Source organism: Prionailurus viverrinus, chromosome D2 (assembly GCF_022837055.1).
Source record: "Prionailurus viverrinus isolate Anna chromosome D2, UM_Priviv_1.0, whole genome shotgun sequence".
NCBI classification, from domain to species: domain Eukaryota; kingdom Metazoa; phylum Chordata; class Mammalia; order Carnivora; family Felidae; genus Prionailurus; species Prionailurus viverrinus.
The window spans coordinates 50,282,076-50,299,930 of NC_062571.1; the positions used below are offsets into that span (position 1 = coordinate 50,282,076).

Consider the following 17,855-nt stretch of genomic DNA (forward strand, 5'->3'; position numbering starts at 1 on the left):
GACAATACTGTGGCCAGCTTAGGGCCCAGATGTCAGGCAGGGTTGTGGGCTAGAGCTGAGGGCCACAGGGTGCCTGGCAGGCTTCCCCAGGGTGAGAAGCTAGGCCTCACCCTCTTGGTGCTCTGAAGCCATCTGAAGGGGTGAGGTGGCCAGACAGGCCCAGGACCTAAAAGCCCAGGCTGGTGCTTGTGCTACAAGTCCCCTGCAGAGGCCACCATGAACTCCGTATCCTCCAGCTGGCCTGAAATGGGATGCAGAAGCATCAGGGGGAAAGGACAGTGCGAAAGCTTGGAGGGCTGGTGCGCCAGTGGTCTGTGGCCCTGGCCTTCGCTGCCTGGTGCTCCTCCCCGCCCCCATTGCCCGCCCACAGGAGCCGCACCAGGCTGTAGTTAACGGTGCAGGTGCTACAGCAGTGAGTGCTGGGCTCCAGTCCTAGCAGAGAAAATGAGGCGGCGGTGGGCAGAGCTCCAAGAGAAAGACACCTGTTTCCAAACTCTTGCACTCACCGAGTGGACCCTGCACAGCCCCTAATTAAACAAGACAGAAATAACTGTCCACCGACACTCAGCCCGGTGGCCAATCTTGGGACTGCTAAGAGAGCGGGCAAAGAAGAAGGGGGAGTGGGAGGAGAGATGGCTGTCTCACTGGGCAGAGGGTAGGCATCCAGGGACTGGTCTGGACACAGACAGGGTCACCTCTGCCCATCCGTGCCCCCGGGCTTGCTCATGAGCCCTGTTGGGCTTGTGTCAGCCTCTCTCTGAGCATCCCCTCCTCCTCTCTATAATGTGCAAGCTGAGAATGTCCCTGTTCCTCTCTAGTGGTGACTCCCTCAGAGTCCCACCCCAGCTTGGTCTCCCAACTCAGCCTCTGGGCTCTCCAGTTCCAGATCTCCCAGGAAGGGTGCTCTCTGCTCAGTCCATCTTTTCCATAGACATTCTGAGAGCCTGGGTTGGGGTCCACGGCAGGCACACGGTGGAGGGGGTGACCTGTCACCTGACAGGATTTCTTCCGAACGCTGTGGCTTCTGGGGGTGGAATGACGCCTGACTCTGCCATGTGCCAGGCCCAACCCTAAACCGTGTTTCAGATTAGTCCTCCCACAAAAGCAGCTGCCGTGTCCCCTGTGTTCACGCAAGGAAATGGAAGAACTGAGTTACGTGTGCCGCTGGGGCCAGAGTGAGCGCCCCGTCAGGGGAAGCACTCAAGCCAAGTGCTGGCCGAGCACCTGCCGTAGCTCTGTAGTGAATATCTACGATGAGGTGAGGTCGCAAAGGTCGCGGAGAGGCTCAAAGGGAGGAGATGGGGTTCCAGTGGGGCCTTCCGGGAGCGGGATCTCACCAACACCACTCGCGTCCCGCACGGAGTCTGGACCCACAGAGCACCGCTTCGCGCGGTGGCACACCCGCGCCACCCAGCACCGACGCGCTGGTGCGGCCGCCCGACTGATGCCTCGCTCCGCGCCCGAAACCCAGCGCCAGGCCCGCGCGAGCTGCCCCCGCCGCGCCCCTCGCGGTGCCCCTACCCCTGTCCCTTCCCCACCACCCTCCCAGCGGCGACCCGCCGCTCAGGCCCTCTCCCCTTCCCCGCCCCGCCGCGCCGCGCCACGCCCCACTCCCGACGCCCCCGCCCTCCCGGCCCCGCCCGCGGCCCAGGTTCCGCCCCGTTTTTGGCCCGGCCAAGAGGTCCTCGGCCCCACCCAGCCCCTCCGCTTTCCCCGCCCCCGGCCCCGCCCTGCCCCGCCCCGCCCCTCAGGAGGCTGCGAGCCGGAGGGCAGCGGGTATGGAGAAGCCCGCGGGCGGGGTCGGGGGGCGGGAGCTTCCCGGGCGCTCTAGGAGAGGAGCAGCCGCACGCGGGGCGCTTGCAGCGCCAGGGCACGGCGCGGGGTGTAGGCAGCCAGGATGTTTCTGGAGCCCCAGGTAGGGATGCGGCACGTGGCAGGTGCGGGGCAGCGGGTCGCGAGGCGGCGATGTGGGTGAGCACGCAAGGCAACCCCTTGGTTGCAGCAAGACCGGGGGCAGGGGGTTCTTGCGCCGCCGAGAGCTCGGGAAGAGGCGCTGACCTTCGGCAACTAGTGAGACCATCCGGAACATCTGTGGCCTGGCTCGGCTCAGAAGGAGGCTGCCCTTGGGAACCACTCCCTCTGCGTGTCCGCAGTGGGGCACCTGCTGCCAGGTGGGCGGCGCCCAGGGCTCAGAACCCATGGGTGGCTCAGGCTGCCGCTGCCCTCTTTCGGGTATGGCTTGCTGATGCCAATGATCATCTATGGCTGGGGGGGGGGGGGGGTTCTTGCAAACCTAGTGGGGGCCCCTGTGGTGTGAACAGGGCCAGAGAGGCAGGAGACAGCACCCCCCGCAGCAAGGCAAGGAGCGGGATGGCTGCCCTGGGACTGGCAGGCAGGCTTGTTAGAGCCAGGACGACCCTGAACCCTTTCCCAGGCTTGACGGGCACAGAACCACCTGTTTGCCCTGGAGGAGGTGGGGGAGAGGAGGAGGTCTGTGATGAAGTGGGTACGTGGGAGGTGTGTCTGTGTGTGTGCCATGTGTGGGCGAGAGTGAGAGTATGCGAAAATGCAGGCATGTTTATATATGGGGAGTGAGAGCGGCAGAGGAGGAGGGAGAGGTGTGTATGGGGGCAGGGTTGTGCCTGTGTGGGCACATGAATGCCTGCGTATTTAAGGAGACTGAGCTGGGGCGGGGGGGAGGGGCTTCAAGGAGCATGGGCTCCAAGGTGAGGGGCAGCTTCCTTTCTGGATGGCTCAGGTAGGGAACTGAGACTTAATCCTGAGCATGAGGCAATGTGATGCATTTCTGTGGCTCTTTGTTAGAAGCCACCCTTTGAGATGGACTGGCGGTGTGATTCAGGTACAGGGTGCTGTCGCTGTCCCAAGCCCCCTCAGCGTGTAGCTGACCGCACAGACCTGGGAGCTCAGGCCCAGTGTGGGTGAGGGCACGGAAGAGGGCCTCAGCTGAGCTGGCCTGCCCTGGCTGTGCCAAAGATACAGGACTCATTTGTTGCTTCGTTAATTCACCTATTTGGTGAATTGATTAAACACTTGTTGTGTGCGGGTACTGTGAATTCAGCAGGGGACCAAACACACGACAGTCACTGTCCTCATAGAGCTCACCTTCTAGCGCTTGAGGATGGGGAGAAAGCCCCGTCAATAAATGCAATGTGAGTGGCACCTGGCTGGCTCGGTTAGAAGAGTGTGCAACTCTTGATCTCGGGGTCATGGGTTCAAGCCCCGTGTTCAGGTGTAGAGATTTCTTAAAAAAAAATAAACTTAGGAAAAACTTAAATACAATATGGAATGTTGCATGGTGGTTAAGTGATAAAGAGAAAAAGTGAAGCAAGAAAGAGGAATAGGATCTAGGGCGGGAACATCAGTCAGAATAGTTTAGGTTATCTGCAGAAACAAACAAAAAAAAAACCAAACCCACGGAATCCAGTGGCTTTTAACAACACAATGCAAATTGGACTCTGCTCCAAGCCTTCTTCACTCAAGGCCTCAGGCTGATAGGTTCCGTGGCAGAGGGGGAGACGGTCTCCAGCATTAGTATTTTAATGCCCCAGCACAGAGCGCCACCTGTCACTTCTCCTTGCTGCTCTTGAGCCGGACGAGTCATGTGGCCTCACTCAGTCTCACTAGGACCAATAGTGACAAGCCTGCTTGGCCTGGCAGGTAGGGCCCAGTGTAGTGACCACCACTGAGGGGGTGCTGTTTGTACCTTGGGTAGGACAGTTAGGGGAGGTCTCTGCATGTGTGACGTGTGCATGAGGACCTGAGAGAGGGCAGGGAAGGAGGTAGATGGCAATGGGAGTGGAGGGGCACACAAGGACAACACCAGGCGGGGCTTTGAAGAGGCCTGCGTGTCCAGAGGCCGACCGGAGGCTGGATGTCAGGAGCAGAGCAGGTGAGAGGGAGAGGACAGTGGGGCCAGCACAGTGGCCCAGGAGCTCAGACCAGGGAGGCAGGGGTGGGGGAGAGAAGGGCCAGTGCGGACACTCTCTGAATTAGAGCAAGAGGCCTTGCGCGTGGCTGAGATGTGGTGCTGGAGACGGGGAGAGGCAGGCTGACTCCAGGAAGGAGGGCATTGGTCTCAGCGAAAGGTGGGAAGGGATGCAGGTGGAATGGTGGGGGGTGGGCAAGAGGCAGCAACAGTTTGACATCCCCTGGGGAGAGGTCACCTAGCAATGGGGTGGGCAGGCGAGAGAGAGAGCGCGTGGGCAGAGGTCTGGCGCAGAGTGCTAATTTGGAGCCCCAGCTTGCCCTACCTTGCTGCCCCCTGGCCACACTGCTACCCCTGTGCCTGTTGGCTCAGGACAGCCTGGTCCTGGGCCCCTGCTGCCCCAGGCACCACACCACCGTCTTGCTGGACCTGCCTGCTGGGCCGGGGACCCTTTGTGTGAACTTCACCAGGGGCAGCAGGACAGACTGAGGGAGCTGCAGAGTCTTGTGTTGACCTGGCTGCTGTGGGCCAGGGGGCTGGCCAGGGTGCAAGAGCACTGGGTTCAGCACTGCTGGCAGGTCCTGTACCCACCAAGCACAGGACCACAGTGGTGCTGTCTTCAAGGGCTGGGCGGTACGGAGGGCTGCTGGGGTGAATGGGTAGGGTTTTGCTCAGGAATGACACAGCCTGTGTTGGAGCTGTATCTGTGGAAGCTGTCTGCACCCTCCGTACCTCGGGGCTTCTTGGACCTCACCCTCCGGGGCAGCCACTGGTGAGTGAGCAGAGGAGGGCTGTGTCGGTCAGGAGAGCAGTTGTATCTCCTTGCTCTTCTCCTAAGCTGCTGGAAAACCTCTGGTCATCCTTGGAAGCCCATCTCAAAATCACCGCCTCCAGGAAGCCCTCCTTAACTTCTTTCTACAGAGTTAGTCCCCCCACCCTTGTGCTTCCTTGGTATCTGGCACGGACCCTGGTCCTGAGTTGCTCGTACTGCTCTGTGGTGTTACATCTGTCTGCCCTGGCAGATGCTGAGGTCCGTGGGTTCTTCCATTTCCAAGGGTGCAGCACAGGTCAGTAGGACTTCATGGATGTTTGTTGACTGACTAAGTGAGGGAAGGAAGGAACAAATATGAGGGCTGGAAATGGCCCGTGGAGACTGCTTAGTTCTGTCTCCTTGTTTTACACATGCGGAAACTGAGGCCCACGGGGTCCGGGCTTACCTGAGTTCAGCCCGGAGGTCAGGGGCAGAACTGGCTCCCAGACCAGGATGCCTCCGCTGTGCCAGGTTCAGGGCCGGTTGGTCCCTGTGGGGGATCCCAGAGGCAGACAGGTTGAGGGGCCGTGGGGTGAGCAGTCGGGTGGGAGCGTATGGCCGAAGGCACCGGGGTCTTGGGGTCTCAGGAGAAGGAGGGCAGCCAGGGGCCTTTACCGGGGTTCTTTGCCCTCCCCCCTCTGGAGTCCTGCAGCTTCTGGCCCTGTGGCCTCCTTGTCAGAGGCAGGGTTTCTCTGACAAACCCACTGCCCTGCACCTCTGCCTCCGGTGGAATAACCCTGCCCTCGCCATCCTGCTCACACCCGCCTGCCTGGCTGGGGCCAAGCCCACGGCATTTCCCAAATGTCAGTGTGGCTGCCGTACTAGCCGCCCCTGCCTGAGGTGGGGCTGGCAGGTATGAGTCAGAGGACCTGGGGGCCAGCTCATGGGTCTCCCTTAACCCTCAGGAGGTCGCTGTACCAGTGACACAAGTGGAAGCCGAGGCTCCAAGGTCTAAGGCTGCAGCAGCACCAGGAGGCAGGAGGAGGTGACATTCATCCCAGAGCCTGGCCTTCCTGTGAGCAGCAGGGCTGTGAGCAACATCCTTAGAAGAGGGCTGGCAGGGTCCCAGACGAGGGTGGAAACGGGCAGCGCCCAGCCCAGAGGGCACAATGGTGCAGTGTCATGGGTGTGTGGCCAGGAAAGCAGGCTGTGGGCCAGACGGCTGACTTGGGTGGACATCGTGTCCCTGGCCAAAGGCTGGGACACCTGCCGAGCTGGCGGGTCCCCGGGCACCTGGGCGTGCTCACACACACCTCTCCCTACTGCTGCCGCTGGAACAAATGTCACAGCACCTGCTCCACATAGACTGAGTGGGGATATCTTTGGGGTTAGGGACACTTGTACCCGGGAGAGGTCGATAGGTAAACTATTTTTTAAAAATGTATGTTAAGTAATTGGTAGTTGAACCCTCTTATTAGTTTGAACAGATTTTCAGTGTGGCTTCCTAGAAAACCTAAGAGATTAATCATATTACCTGCACATAAGGAGCATTCTGCCTCTTCCTTTCTAATGTATCTTTTATTTATTTTCTTATCTTATTGTGTTTTCTGAAAGGTCCAAAGCAACATTAAATAATCGCAGTTGTCCTTGGCTTGATCTTCATTTTAATGAGAAGGCCTCTAATGTTTTTACTAAGTCTGAAATTGGCCCTAAATTTCAATAGATACTCTTCATCATGAACAGTATGCTCCTCTGCATTAATTGCCAAGAGTGTTCACCAAGAATGGATATTAAATTTCATTGAAAGCTTTCCTGTATCTAGCAAGATCATCAAATTCCTTTCCTCCTTGGACCTATTAATGTGTTGACTTACTAGCTTTTCTGAGCTAAATCATCCTCATGTTTCTGGAATAAATCCCACTGGGTCAGAGTCAATTGTGCTTTAAAATGCTTCGAGGTTCATTCGACTGATAAGTTGCTTAGGGTATTTTTCATCTATATTCATAAGTAAGAATTTATATGTACTTTCTATTACAGGACATATTTGTCACATTTATAAATCATGGTTGTGTCAGCTTCGTAAAATGAATAGGAAAGTCTTTCAATATGACTTGTGTAGTTGAAATACTTTAAATATCGTATAAAATTATCTTATTCTCCAAGGCTTGAAATAATTCATTTTAGAAACTGTCTCAGCTAGGAGTTGGTTTAATTTTTCCCTAAGGTCTGGTTGGCTGTCAGCTTACCTTAATTTGCACCATGGTTATTGGTCTTTGGGGGTTTTAAGCGTTTTTAGTCTATTTTGGTTATTTATATTTTCTAAATAATATCCCAGTTCAAAATGCTTTTGGATCTTTTAGCACAGATTTATAGAGTCGATTCTTTTAAAGTTTCTTGTCCCTGTCTGTGGCCAGATTCCCGTTTTCATTCTTAGGAGCTGCATTTTAGATTTCCTCTCTCCCCCCGCCCCCACCTCCTGCTTTCCTTCCTCCCTCCCTTTCTTCCACCCTTTTGTTGATTAGAACTGCCAGAGGTTTACCTTTTTATTTTTGTGGTTTCTAAGGAAAATCAGCTATTAAATTCAACCAGCAAATTCCACTCTGTTTCGTTAAATACGCTTTTAGTAATTCCTTCTTCCAGTTTACTTTGCTGCAGGTCTGCTTGTTGAGAAGCTCTTTTTGAATCTTAGTTCATTTTCACTGTTTCTTCTTTACTTAAAATATATTGAAGTGTATGAATTTTTCTCTGAGTATAGCTTTGGACATATCAAATTTCATGAGGAGTTTTTTTTTATAAGGGTTATTTCTCTAATGTATCTGTAATTGGAGGGTTTTTTTTTAAAGCTTTTTTAAATTTATTTTTGAAAGAGAAGGGGGGGCAGAGAGAGAGAGAGAGAGGGAGAGAGAGAATCCCAAGACGTGGGGCTCAGTCTCACAACCGTGAGATCATGATCTGAGCTGAAATCAAGAGTTGGGTGTTTAACTGACTGAGTCACCTAGGAGCCCCTGTAATTGGAGTTTTCACTCCTTCTTTAGCAAAAACATGTTTTGGGGAAGTTTTTTAATCAAGCGGGTAGACTTTTGGTTCATCCTTTGTTTATTAATATTTGGCTGTTGCGTTGTGTCCACAACATTCTGTCACCTGTACATTTCTGTCTGGGGACTCTGGGGGCACATTTGTGGCTGGCCCTCGGGCCCTGGCCTGGCACCCTCCCCCTGCCGACACCGCTGCGGTGCTGAGTTCATCGGGCCCCTTTGCGCACACTCCAAGCAGGTGGCTCCATGTGGGCCGGGCGGTGTCCATCGGCTGGCTCCCACCTGCCTTTGTCTTGCACCTGCTCTCCCTTCTCCTGAGCGCATGCGGGTGGCTCTAGGGTTTATGCCGGATCGTGGTGGTTACACCCACCAGGCTTCAAATCTCAGCCCTCCACTTTGGATCTGTAAGGTCTGGGCTGATGACTTACACCCTTTTCAGCCTTTGTTCCTTCATCTGGAGAATGGGACAGTGGCTGCCTGGCTAGCAGCAAGTGCCTTGTGTGGGCAAGCGTGCTGCCCTGGGGACGCTGCCTAGAGGCCGCGGTGCCACTCCTACTCCTGGGGGCTGGCCAGGTTCTGGCTACTTGGTCATGAGCCCCCAGCCTAGGGGACACAGGGTGTGTGGCGGGAAAGCTGCTGTGTCCAGGGAGTGGACACAGGAAGTGGGAGCTTTTTGTTGGAGGGTCAAGACATGTGCCTTGGTCTTTCTGAGACGCTGTGGCCCCTGGCCAAGGCCGTGGTTCCTTGGCCCACCAGAGAGGCTAGGGCACAGAACCCTCCTGCTCCTGGAGCGCAGCGGGGTCCCAGGGGCGTCACTCTGGGCGTTTGCCCGGAGGATGACAATTCAAGCAAAGAAAATTGATTTTTATTTGTTTTTAAACACAAAGGAAAATCATTGCTCAGCCTAATTAGATGTCATTTAAAAATAAAGGAACTGTGTGTTCTTTTTTTTTCCATACCCCAGCAGCCCCAGGTAGCCTCGGAGGTGGAGGCTGGCACTCGCTCCTGAAAGGTCTGAGCCGTGGCCTGTACCCCACCGCACCCATCCATTCTGAGGGGCCCAGACTCCCTGCCTCTCAAAGACCCCCAACTCTGATGCGGTCCCCTCACTGTCCCATTCCCTCCTGGAGTCTGGGCTCTTTCTGCCTGATGGCCGGAGCTCTCTCTAGTGACTATTCAGGCTCTGAGTAGCAGCCCCGCAAGTGGACCCTCCACATAGAAAGGGGGCCCTAGAGGGTGATTTCAGGCGAGGTGGGGGTCTGTGACCCGGTCCCCCAGCCCTCCTCCTTCGGGGCACATTGAGTGGGCTCCCAGAAATGACAGGACTGGCTCCCAAGTTTATCTCCGTTTGCGCTCTCTCCTGTCTCAGCCTGTGCCCCGCTCAGCCTCCAGGAGGCCAAGTCGCCCGCCCATGTGCAGAAGTGCTGGGGTGACCCCTGTGGAATCCGGTGGAGTCGGCCCAAGAGGGAGGGAGGCCAGAGGGGAAGGGGCGGGGAACGCGGGGCCCGAGTGGCCTGAGTGGGAGGCCAGCATGCCAGCCGCCGCCCTGCGGGAAAGGGCAGGGATTCTCTGAAATCCTACCTGCTCTGTCCTTGGGCCTCTCCGGCCTCAATAATGGGACGGTTATTGGTGGACAATGACATTCTGTCCCTTGAGCAGCCACCAGAAGAAGCTGACTGGACAGAAAGGGAGAAAAGAAGGAGGAAAAACATGAGGAAAACAGCCGGGCTCGGCGGAATTTGTACTTTGGAGTGTGAAGAGGAGACGGCAAGATTCTTTCAGTCAATTCGAATAGTATTTGGTGCTAGGAAGGAATCCGGAGGGAGAAAAATGAATCATGCGTCCGTAACAAAGCTTTAATTATCAGCATCGCTCCCTAGGCCGGGCCTTTGTCGAGGAGGCGCCCCGCGAGGTGCTGCCTCGCTCTGGTTCCCATGGCAGCCGCCTCCTGGCAGGGGTCCGGCCTGCAGGCCTCCACCGGGCCCCAGGGCCCCAGGACCGCCCCGCCAGGCCCAGAGGGTCCGCCGAGGTAAATATAGCCCTTCCTCAGGGCATCTGTGAAGGTGATTTCTTGAAGCTTGGTTTATGTAAGGAATGTCACTCGTTGTCCTCCAGGAGCTCCAGATGCCCACCCGGCTGGGAGGATCCAGAGGTGGGAGCTACAGGGTGCTCCCTGGCCCGACCTGCGGGGAGGGGGCAGGCCATGTCCTCCCAAGGACTTCCGTGATAGAAAGTCCATGGGGGTGCAGAGGGAGGAGGGATGAGGACCTGTCCGCAGGGGCGTGTCACCCCTGCCACTTCCCACCCTGGGCAGGGGCCAAGCAGCCGCCCGGAGGCCAGAGCCAGCTCAGAGCCCCCTCAGGCCAGGGCAGGGCAGTGCAGCCAAGTCAATGGGTCTGCCTGCCTGGAAGCAGGGGGTAGCTTCTCTCCACTTTCTTCCTGTGTGCTGGAGGGGGCCTACTGGCTGACCTGGGCATGGGGAGGTGAGAGGGAGAGGTGAGATCAGGGAGAGGTCAGCACCAGGCCCCACAATCTGTGTCAGGAAGGAAGCGGGTAACTGACAAGTTCACCCAAACCGGCGAGTACTGAGCATGTCCCGAGCATGGTGGCCTCATGGCGCGCTTGCTACCACCTGTTGAAACAGGTGCTGGAGGTGCGGGTGTTTTACAGAGGAGGGTGGGGCTCCAGCTGCCAGTGTCCTGGACCCCCAGCTCATGCTTGTAGCCAGACCCCAAGTATCTGCAGCATGTGGCCCCAGCGGACAGCACCAGAGCTCTCTGGTGCTTAAGGGAGACACATATTAACTCCGAGTTAGGGAGATGTGAGGGCTGGGGTTTGAGGAGGGGAGGACAGCCCCCAGGAAGGAGGTTCCTGCCTTAGGAGTACCTGAATTCCGGCTGGGGGCTGCTCACGCCCTTCTGCTGTGGTGGGTGGTCCTTCATTCCCGGGGCTGGGGGAGCCAGAGACGAATGGGTAGCAGGTCTGCTCCCCAGTGGCCCAGGATCCAACCCCCTAAGCCAGAGGGCAGGCCTGGGGTTATTGGGGGGCTGGGGCGACGTATGGCTTGCAGGGTCCTGGCTCCTGGAAGCTCTTGCACCCACCAGAATCTCTGGAAGTGACTGTGGGCTGCAAACACAGACTCTCTCAAGCAGGTGTGACCTGTGCCCTTTGCAGATGATGCCCCGAGGGACCTGTGGCCACTGGTCGGTCCCTGGGCAGCTGCCAGTGCCACGTGGCCCCTAGTGGGGATGGAGACTGCCTGAGACAGTTTGAATGCCCAGTGCAGGGGTGCAGCTCCAGCTCCAAGGCACTGGAGTGGGAAGGGGAGGTGAGGAGGCGGGGACACTGAGCTTGTCATGAATAACAGGTGTTATCGGAGAAGTGGGGAGAGGAGGGAGGCCTGGAGAAGGGACGTGGCTGCGCTTGGGGCGGGCAACCCCCTCTTCCTCCTGTCTCCTTTCAGACCCCCCACCACTCCTCACTCCCTGGCTGTGGGCACTACGCCCTCTGGGCTTCCAGCCCCCAACCACCCCCCACCTCCGCCAGCCCAAGGGTCTGGCACGCAGCTCCCCCAGCTAGTCTGGGCTCTCCCACTAAGGTTTTCCGGCCAGTTAGTGGGATCCAGGAGGTGGGGGGAGGGAAGACCCTGCAGGTCTCTCCCCCTCCCCCAGCACCCAGCAATGAAGATAGGACTCCAGAGGCCACGGTGAAGTGACCTGCCCACTGCTGGCCCTCCCGCTTTTGCTGCCATTTTCTGGTCTGTGATACTAGTTGGGAGACAGCAGGATGGCAGGATAGGGAAGATTAAGATTAAGATGGGGGAAATGAAGGAGGCACTGCCTCTGCCACCTGACCTGTCCTGCTTGAGTGGGGGGTGAGGCCTTAGTTTTGCTGGGGAAGGGAGGAGGCCCCAAGATGCTGGCCGTTGCCTCAAGGCACAGAATATGCAGACACAACGCATGTGAGTCCCTGAGCCTCTGTCCTCACCAGGAGGGCTCCTGGACCTCTCCCCACTCCCTTCGCCCCTCCCCGGTGGGCGGCAGAGCCAGTAGGTGAGTTGGGCCCCTTGGTTCACTCACCGAACTCAGCTTCCTACTCTTCCCCCACCCCCAGCAGGCAGATTCGTAAGTTAATAACTTAGAGTCACAGTGTTCTGGAGAATCGAGGCCACCTTCAGCATCCTGACGGCCTACTCTCGGCAGGGGTAGCCCCCTCCCACTGCTGGCCCCCACACCACTGCGGTGTGACTTGTGAGGGTCCAAAGAATAGGCCAAAATCTTCGTGGCTGCCAAGGACCCACTCAAGGTTTACCGGAAGGTTTTGCATATGCACCGGGAATCCTGTAGAAGTGGTTGGGGGCGGGGTGGGGGGCATGCACTGAAACAAGTGTTTCATTCACAGATTTGCCTTGCAACCTCCTGCTTAAAATTCCCTGCTGTGTAAAGTGAAGGTCCCCTCAGCCAATTCCTCTCCCTGGTCTGTGCCCCAAGGGGGGGTCACTTTCGGATCCCAGGAGGGCCTCCTGGAAGGGGTGCCTCATTCTGGACAAAGGCCAGAAGAGTCTCCCTGGAGACCCACATAGGCAGTGGAGAAGGCAGGGAGGGCACCCCACCCACGGCAGCCCCACATGGCTGAAAGATAGATGATCAGGAAGTATTTGGTTGGAAATGAGCAAGGAGGACATGCTCCAGGGAAGACTCTCCAGGGGGCAAGTGGGATGGAAGGCTCCAGAGGCCTTGGCACCAGCCCTTCCCTCTGCTCACAGTGCTCTTCCCTTTCCAGAAGTCTCCTTCAAGTCTGCTCAGACTTCACCTCCTCAGGGAGGCCTGTCTCTCCGCCTGGTTAGGTTACCATCTGCTCTGTCCCCACACTCCTGACCCTCTTCTCTTCCAGAGCACTGATCCCCTGCTGACCTCTAATATCACAGCCACAGATATGGATCATCATGCATGGCAGCCACAGTCTGCTCCGTGGGGGCTTAGTGGGGACAGAGAGCCTTGTTTCCTTCATTGGTGGGTCTACAATGTCTAGGCAGGTCCTCGTTAACATTGTGGGTAGATGGCTGGCTGGCTGGGTGGGTGGGTAGATGGATGGGTGGATGGGCAAGGAGGAAGGGCTCTGTGGAATACCTCACCTCCTCCCCCACCCCAGTGCAAATGATTTCAGAGAACCAGACAGCCCTAGAAGGGTGATGGGGTCCATGGTGCTCCTCCCCAGCCCTGGCTGTTGCTGGCCCTGGTCCAAGTAGCCAGCATGGTTTTCTCCCCAGATGCGGCCTCTGAGTGCCAGTGGGGCTCCTGCCTGCTCCCACTAAGGCTGGATTTTTCTGGAGCCAGGATGTAACCCAAGATAGCTCCATGAATACACTCGTTCTGAAATCTCTGCCAAATCCTACCCTCTTGGTTAAGTGGCCCACCATTGTGGGATCACAGGCTGGACCCAGCTCCCTCCAGGAGCACTTTCTCTTCCCCCACCCAGTCTCTCCCTGTCTCTCTGTCTCTCTCTCTCTTTCTCCTCCAGCCAAAAGAGGGGAGACTGGCAAGATGTGTAATTTTCAGTTGCTAATTGTGATGCCCTGCAGCTTGCTGAGCTAAAAATAGGCTTCATTTTTGTTGAGTAGGTTAAAAAATAGAAGCCCATGTGCTGCCTCCAAAAGCAGCACCCCTTGCAAAGCCTGGCAGAGGCAAGGGCCGATCGGGGTCTCTCTTCCACCTCCTGGCAGATCCCTGGGGACTCGTGCAGGATGGGCCCTGAAGGCCATTTTTGTCCCCATTTTCCAGGAAGCTGCGATTCTTAACCATAGATGAGCTTCTGGGAACCCATCAATCCCTGGAATTATATGCAGAATGCCGTGGGAATGTGCATTTATCCATGTGTCTGGGGTGAGGGCCTCAGCCTACATCTGATGCTCAGGGGGTCATGCCCCAGACAGGGACACTGGTGAGCAGAAGTGACAGTCCTGAGAAGGAACAGGGCTGTGGGACAGACATACTCGCCGCTGCCTACCTGAGCAACATTATAGAAGTGCTGTGAACTCAGTGTCCTCATCTGAGAAATGGGTGTCTCTGTGCTGCCCCACCCCCACCCCCTGCCCGGCCCCGCCGGGTTAGGGGGCATTGCATCAAGTGAGACGCGTGATGCCAGGCATGTGGCCGGCCTCCAAGTCCCGATGACAAACACTTGAAGTACAACAAGGTTAGTCAAAAGAAAGCTTGTTTTTGCTTCCGTGTTTCTCAGAAATTTCGAGAGTTGCAGACTCCAGGATCTGGAAGAGGTCCTAAAGTTCTGACTGTCCTGGGAACCTGCCCCAGTTCTCCTTCAGAGTTGAATGGAGGCCTGACACTGTTCCTGTCCTGTTATGCAGGATACCGTCCCCTCCACGGGCTGCCGTCCCCACTATCGACTGGGGTGAAGTTGGCTGTGGCTGAGGGTAGCCAGTTATCTTTGGCGGTCTTCTGCCAGTCCCCTCTTGGGCTGAAGGAAGTGCTTGTTTCCTGCAAAAGCCCTGGGTCGGGGTTGAGCCCTGCCTCCTCTTTCCCAGAAGATGCCTTGTGGGGCAGAGCTGGTGTTGGGAGCAGGTAGCTGGATATCAGAGGCCAGGAGGCCTGAGAGCCCCAGGGCGCCCAGCGGTGGGACAGGCCATGGCCCCTCCTGTGATGAGGCTCCTGCCCCCACCTGGCCGCCCTGAGTCCCTTCCTGCCCAGAGCTGGGAGGGTAAAGCCCCTGTGGGATGAGGCAGTGAACTGGAGGCTCCCTCCGGGGCTGAGAGGCCAGGGATGAAGGCCAGTTCGGATGAGAGCAGACCCTGGGCATGAGAACACCTCCAGAAGGTGCACAGCACTGCCGGGACAGTTGCAAACACGGACACCTCTGCATACGGTTACTGCAGCAACTGGATGTTTCTCTAGAGTCAATGTCACTTATATTCCTTACTCAAGTATGTTCAAGTAAATTGTTTGTGACATCAGCTCATCAGCGGTGGGAGTGCTTTACAAGACCATTGGGTGGTGTGCCCCCCCCCCCCACCCCGTTCCCCTGGGGCCTTGCTGGGCGTCTCAGTACAGAAAGCAGGAAAAGCACTCAGGAAGGAGTGTAGCCCTTACCCAGGCCTGGGCAGACATGACAGCGTATGGAGGTGAGGAGCGATGGGCACATTTGGGTGCTCACAACAGGTCCTGGGCCTCCGTCAGAGCTGCAGCTCCCAGGGGCCTGGAGAGGTCGGGGGGAGATGTGAGTGGGGTGCAGGGTCTGGGAAGGCCATCTTGTGCCCAGCTGGAGAAGAAGATCTGTGTCCCAGGTCACAGAAGGTATGATGTGTGCGTCCCTCCCAGGGCGCGTCTGGCTTTTGCACTCGTGTGGCTGGAAACAGATGCCCTCCTCTGTTTTGCTGCCTGATGGAGGGGCGTGGAGCACTCAAGGCCCGAGTTTGCTGCTAGGGCCATATCGAAAAGCACTGTGCCAGCGAGCGGCATTCAGATCTCTAGCTAACGTCTCTTAGGAGGCTTCAAAAGGGAATTTGATTCATAATCTTCTACAGAAAGCCCCTCAAAACCCTTTCCCCATCTCTGCCGGGTCTCTCGTGGCCCTAGGGCTGCCTGCGTTCTTGCCACTTATTCTCTCGAGGTCTCTGAGACCGTCTGCCCCGCTCACCGTGCTTCTCTCTTCTCCTGGGCCCTCCGTCCAGGCAGCATCCACACTGCCGATGCTTTTGTCAGTGTGTTCCTTAGAACGTGTGCGTGTGTGCGCGCGACACGCGGGGCAGCTGCGAGTACTCAGGAGCTGAGTACTTTGGCTGAGGTGCACTGACGCAGAGCTCCAGACGGTGCTGTGGGAAGGCACCCAGGATCGAGGACCATGTGCAAGCAGTCCTCAGCCAGGCTGAGCAGAACCCAGACAACAGCATTTACTTTCTGGACTCTGACTGCCTGGTGCGTGAGCACTTGCTCTGGGCTGGAAGCCATGTTCCATGCGTTCTCCCCTCCTGCACTCCCACACCCTCGCTGTGAAGTTCAGGGGCCGGTGTCCTCATCTGACAGTCGGCCACAGGCGTGTGCCTGTTGTAGGCATGGGAAGGAGGCGCAGGAACAAGACAAACAGATGCTCTCCTCCAAGCCCCGCTTCCGTAGAGATCAGAGCCTGAGCCAGAGCGGATGTGCCAGCATTTACTGGGGAGTGTGGTCCCAGGGAAGCATGAGGGATGGAGGGGGTGAATGGATATGGGGGATGCCTTCCTGGAGGAGTCGGTCTCACTGATGTCTTTGGGGAGCCTCTGTGAGGCTTCTGTATCTCAAACAGTCCATCTGGGGTAAGGAAGGGGAGCTTACCTCTGCCTCCCATGTTCCATTGGTCCAAGTTCGCCCCTGGGGGGTAACCTGGCTACACCCTGGCTTCTGAGCTGTTCACAGGGCCTGGATGGATCCACAGCGCTTGGCCTCAGAGCGAGCCCATAGCCTAGGGCAGGAGGCGTGTGGTCTGCTGATGGCCGTGAGGCCCCAGGCCAGAGGTAGTTGGTTCAAAACCATGGCAGCCAGCGCCGGGCCACTCCGGTGTCATCGAGGCAAAGCACAGATGTGGTGGCCCACAGTGGCATCAGGTGCCACTCACAGGATGATAGCTTCCATTTCCTCCTTTGAGCCTCCTTCCTTCCTTTCCTATGAGCCTCCATAGCCCTCACCACTGCCCTGCCAGGGACCTGGAACAAGAAACTACACACCGAATCGACAGGGGAGGAAACTGAGGCTCAGCGCAGCTCAGAGGCTTCCCCATTGTCGTTGAGACAGTGCGTGCCTCCCGACTCCACTCTGGACTCTCGCACTGTAGTCCCAGACCTGAGCCCACATGAAAGGACACTGGTGGGTGTGGGCAGGTGGTCATGGGTGGGGGTGCAGACAAGGAGCATTCTAGGGATGGAGTTGCAGGGAGCTGAGGGTCCCCCAAGGTCGTGTCCCTTACTGGACCGTGGAGGGGCAGCAGGTGTGAGCCCTGAAGCAGCGGCAGCTGCGCGGGGGGGGGGGGGGGGGGGGGGGGCCCTCTGTAGTCACTTCCTGTTTGGGGAGCAGCCACAGATGTGCTGGATGGAACAAAGTGGTAGGGGGCGTGGTGGGGAAGGGCAGGAAGATGGAAGAAGCTTCCTGAGGCCAGGCCCCGGGGGAGGGGCGGGGAGGATGGAGCTGGGCTGGGCCAGTTGCTTTGTCCCAGCGCTTTGCCCACCTGGCCCACCTCACCTACGGCCAGCCTGCGGGACACTGCCGCTGGCAGGTAGCGAAGGGGCCCTCGGACTCTGCCTCTCCGCCCTGCTGCCCCCATCCCACGCCAGCCCCCAAAGCGCCACTCTACCCGGGAGGGGCGGTGGCCTGGCCTCTCCCCTGGCACCCCGGCACACTTGAGACTTGGGGCTCAGAGGCAGGCAGGACTCCCCTCCTCCATAGATGGTGCCCCCAGAGAGCCAAGTAAAACCAGGCATGGAATGGGCAAGCGCTGGCACATGGCTGCTGTCTCTAAACTCAGGGCGGGGTCTCCCCTGAGCAGGAGCACCTGGGTACCTGTGCACGTGGGCCTGCCCTTGTGCCCACCTGGCCCTGTGAGGTAGGTGGGAAGCTCTCAAGGCCCAGCTTCCAGGAGATGGTGAACTGCTTTCACCTGCCTCACCGGGAGCTGAGCGTGGCTATAACTAGAAGGTGCTCGCCTTCCTGCCTGAACGGAGGAGGGGCTGCAGAGAGTCGGAGGAGGAGGCTGGGTGTGAGTCCGGGTTGGCCCCAGCTGACTGGGAGCAGAGGTGCGGGTTCCAGTCTCAGGACCTAGAGCTGGTGTGGAGGAAGCTGGTGTGGAAAGCTGGCCCGGCCCAGCTCCATCCTCCCCACCCCCGGGGCCTGGCCTCAGGAAGCTTCCAGAGCTCTCCTCCCAGTGTCCACAGCCTCGAGCCACGTCTGGACATAGCCACGGGCAGCAGAGGTGGAAGAGGGGCTCCCTGTGCCTCCTGCTCCCATATTCACCTGGAAAACTCTGAAAAACCGCCAGTGCGTGGACCGTACCTCAGGCCAGTTAAATCTGTATCGTTGGGGCGGAGAGTGGGCTGGGCGAAGTGTTTTTTTTAAAGACCCGCGTGGTTCTGGTATCCAGCCGC

At 57.6% G+C, this 17,855-nt stretch overlaps 1 protein-coding gene across 4 annotated transcripts in view; it reads left to right on the plus strand.

Moving 5' to 3' along the window:
* The first annotated feature begins 1,812 nt into the window (after positions 1 to 1,812).
* RASGEF1A (RasGEF domain family member 1A) overlaps positions 1,813 to 17,855 on the plus strand; it is a 33,361-nt gene continuing 17,318 nt past the window's right edge. For 2 of the 4 annotated variants that reach the window (XM_047824795.1, XM_047824792.1), the window contains exon 1: positions 1,813 to 1,915. In XM_047824795.1, the coding sequence (XP_047680751.1) occupies positions 1,898 to 1,915 (18 nt within the window). In that variant the 5' untranslated portion in view covers positions 1,813 to 1,897. Of the gene's footprint in view, positions 1,916 to 2,140; positions 2,172 to 3,844; positions 3,911 to 17,855 lie in introns of those variants that run through there. The other 2 variants (XM_047824794.1, XM_047824793.1) reach the window with 2 other exon arrangements.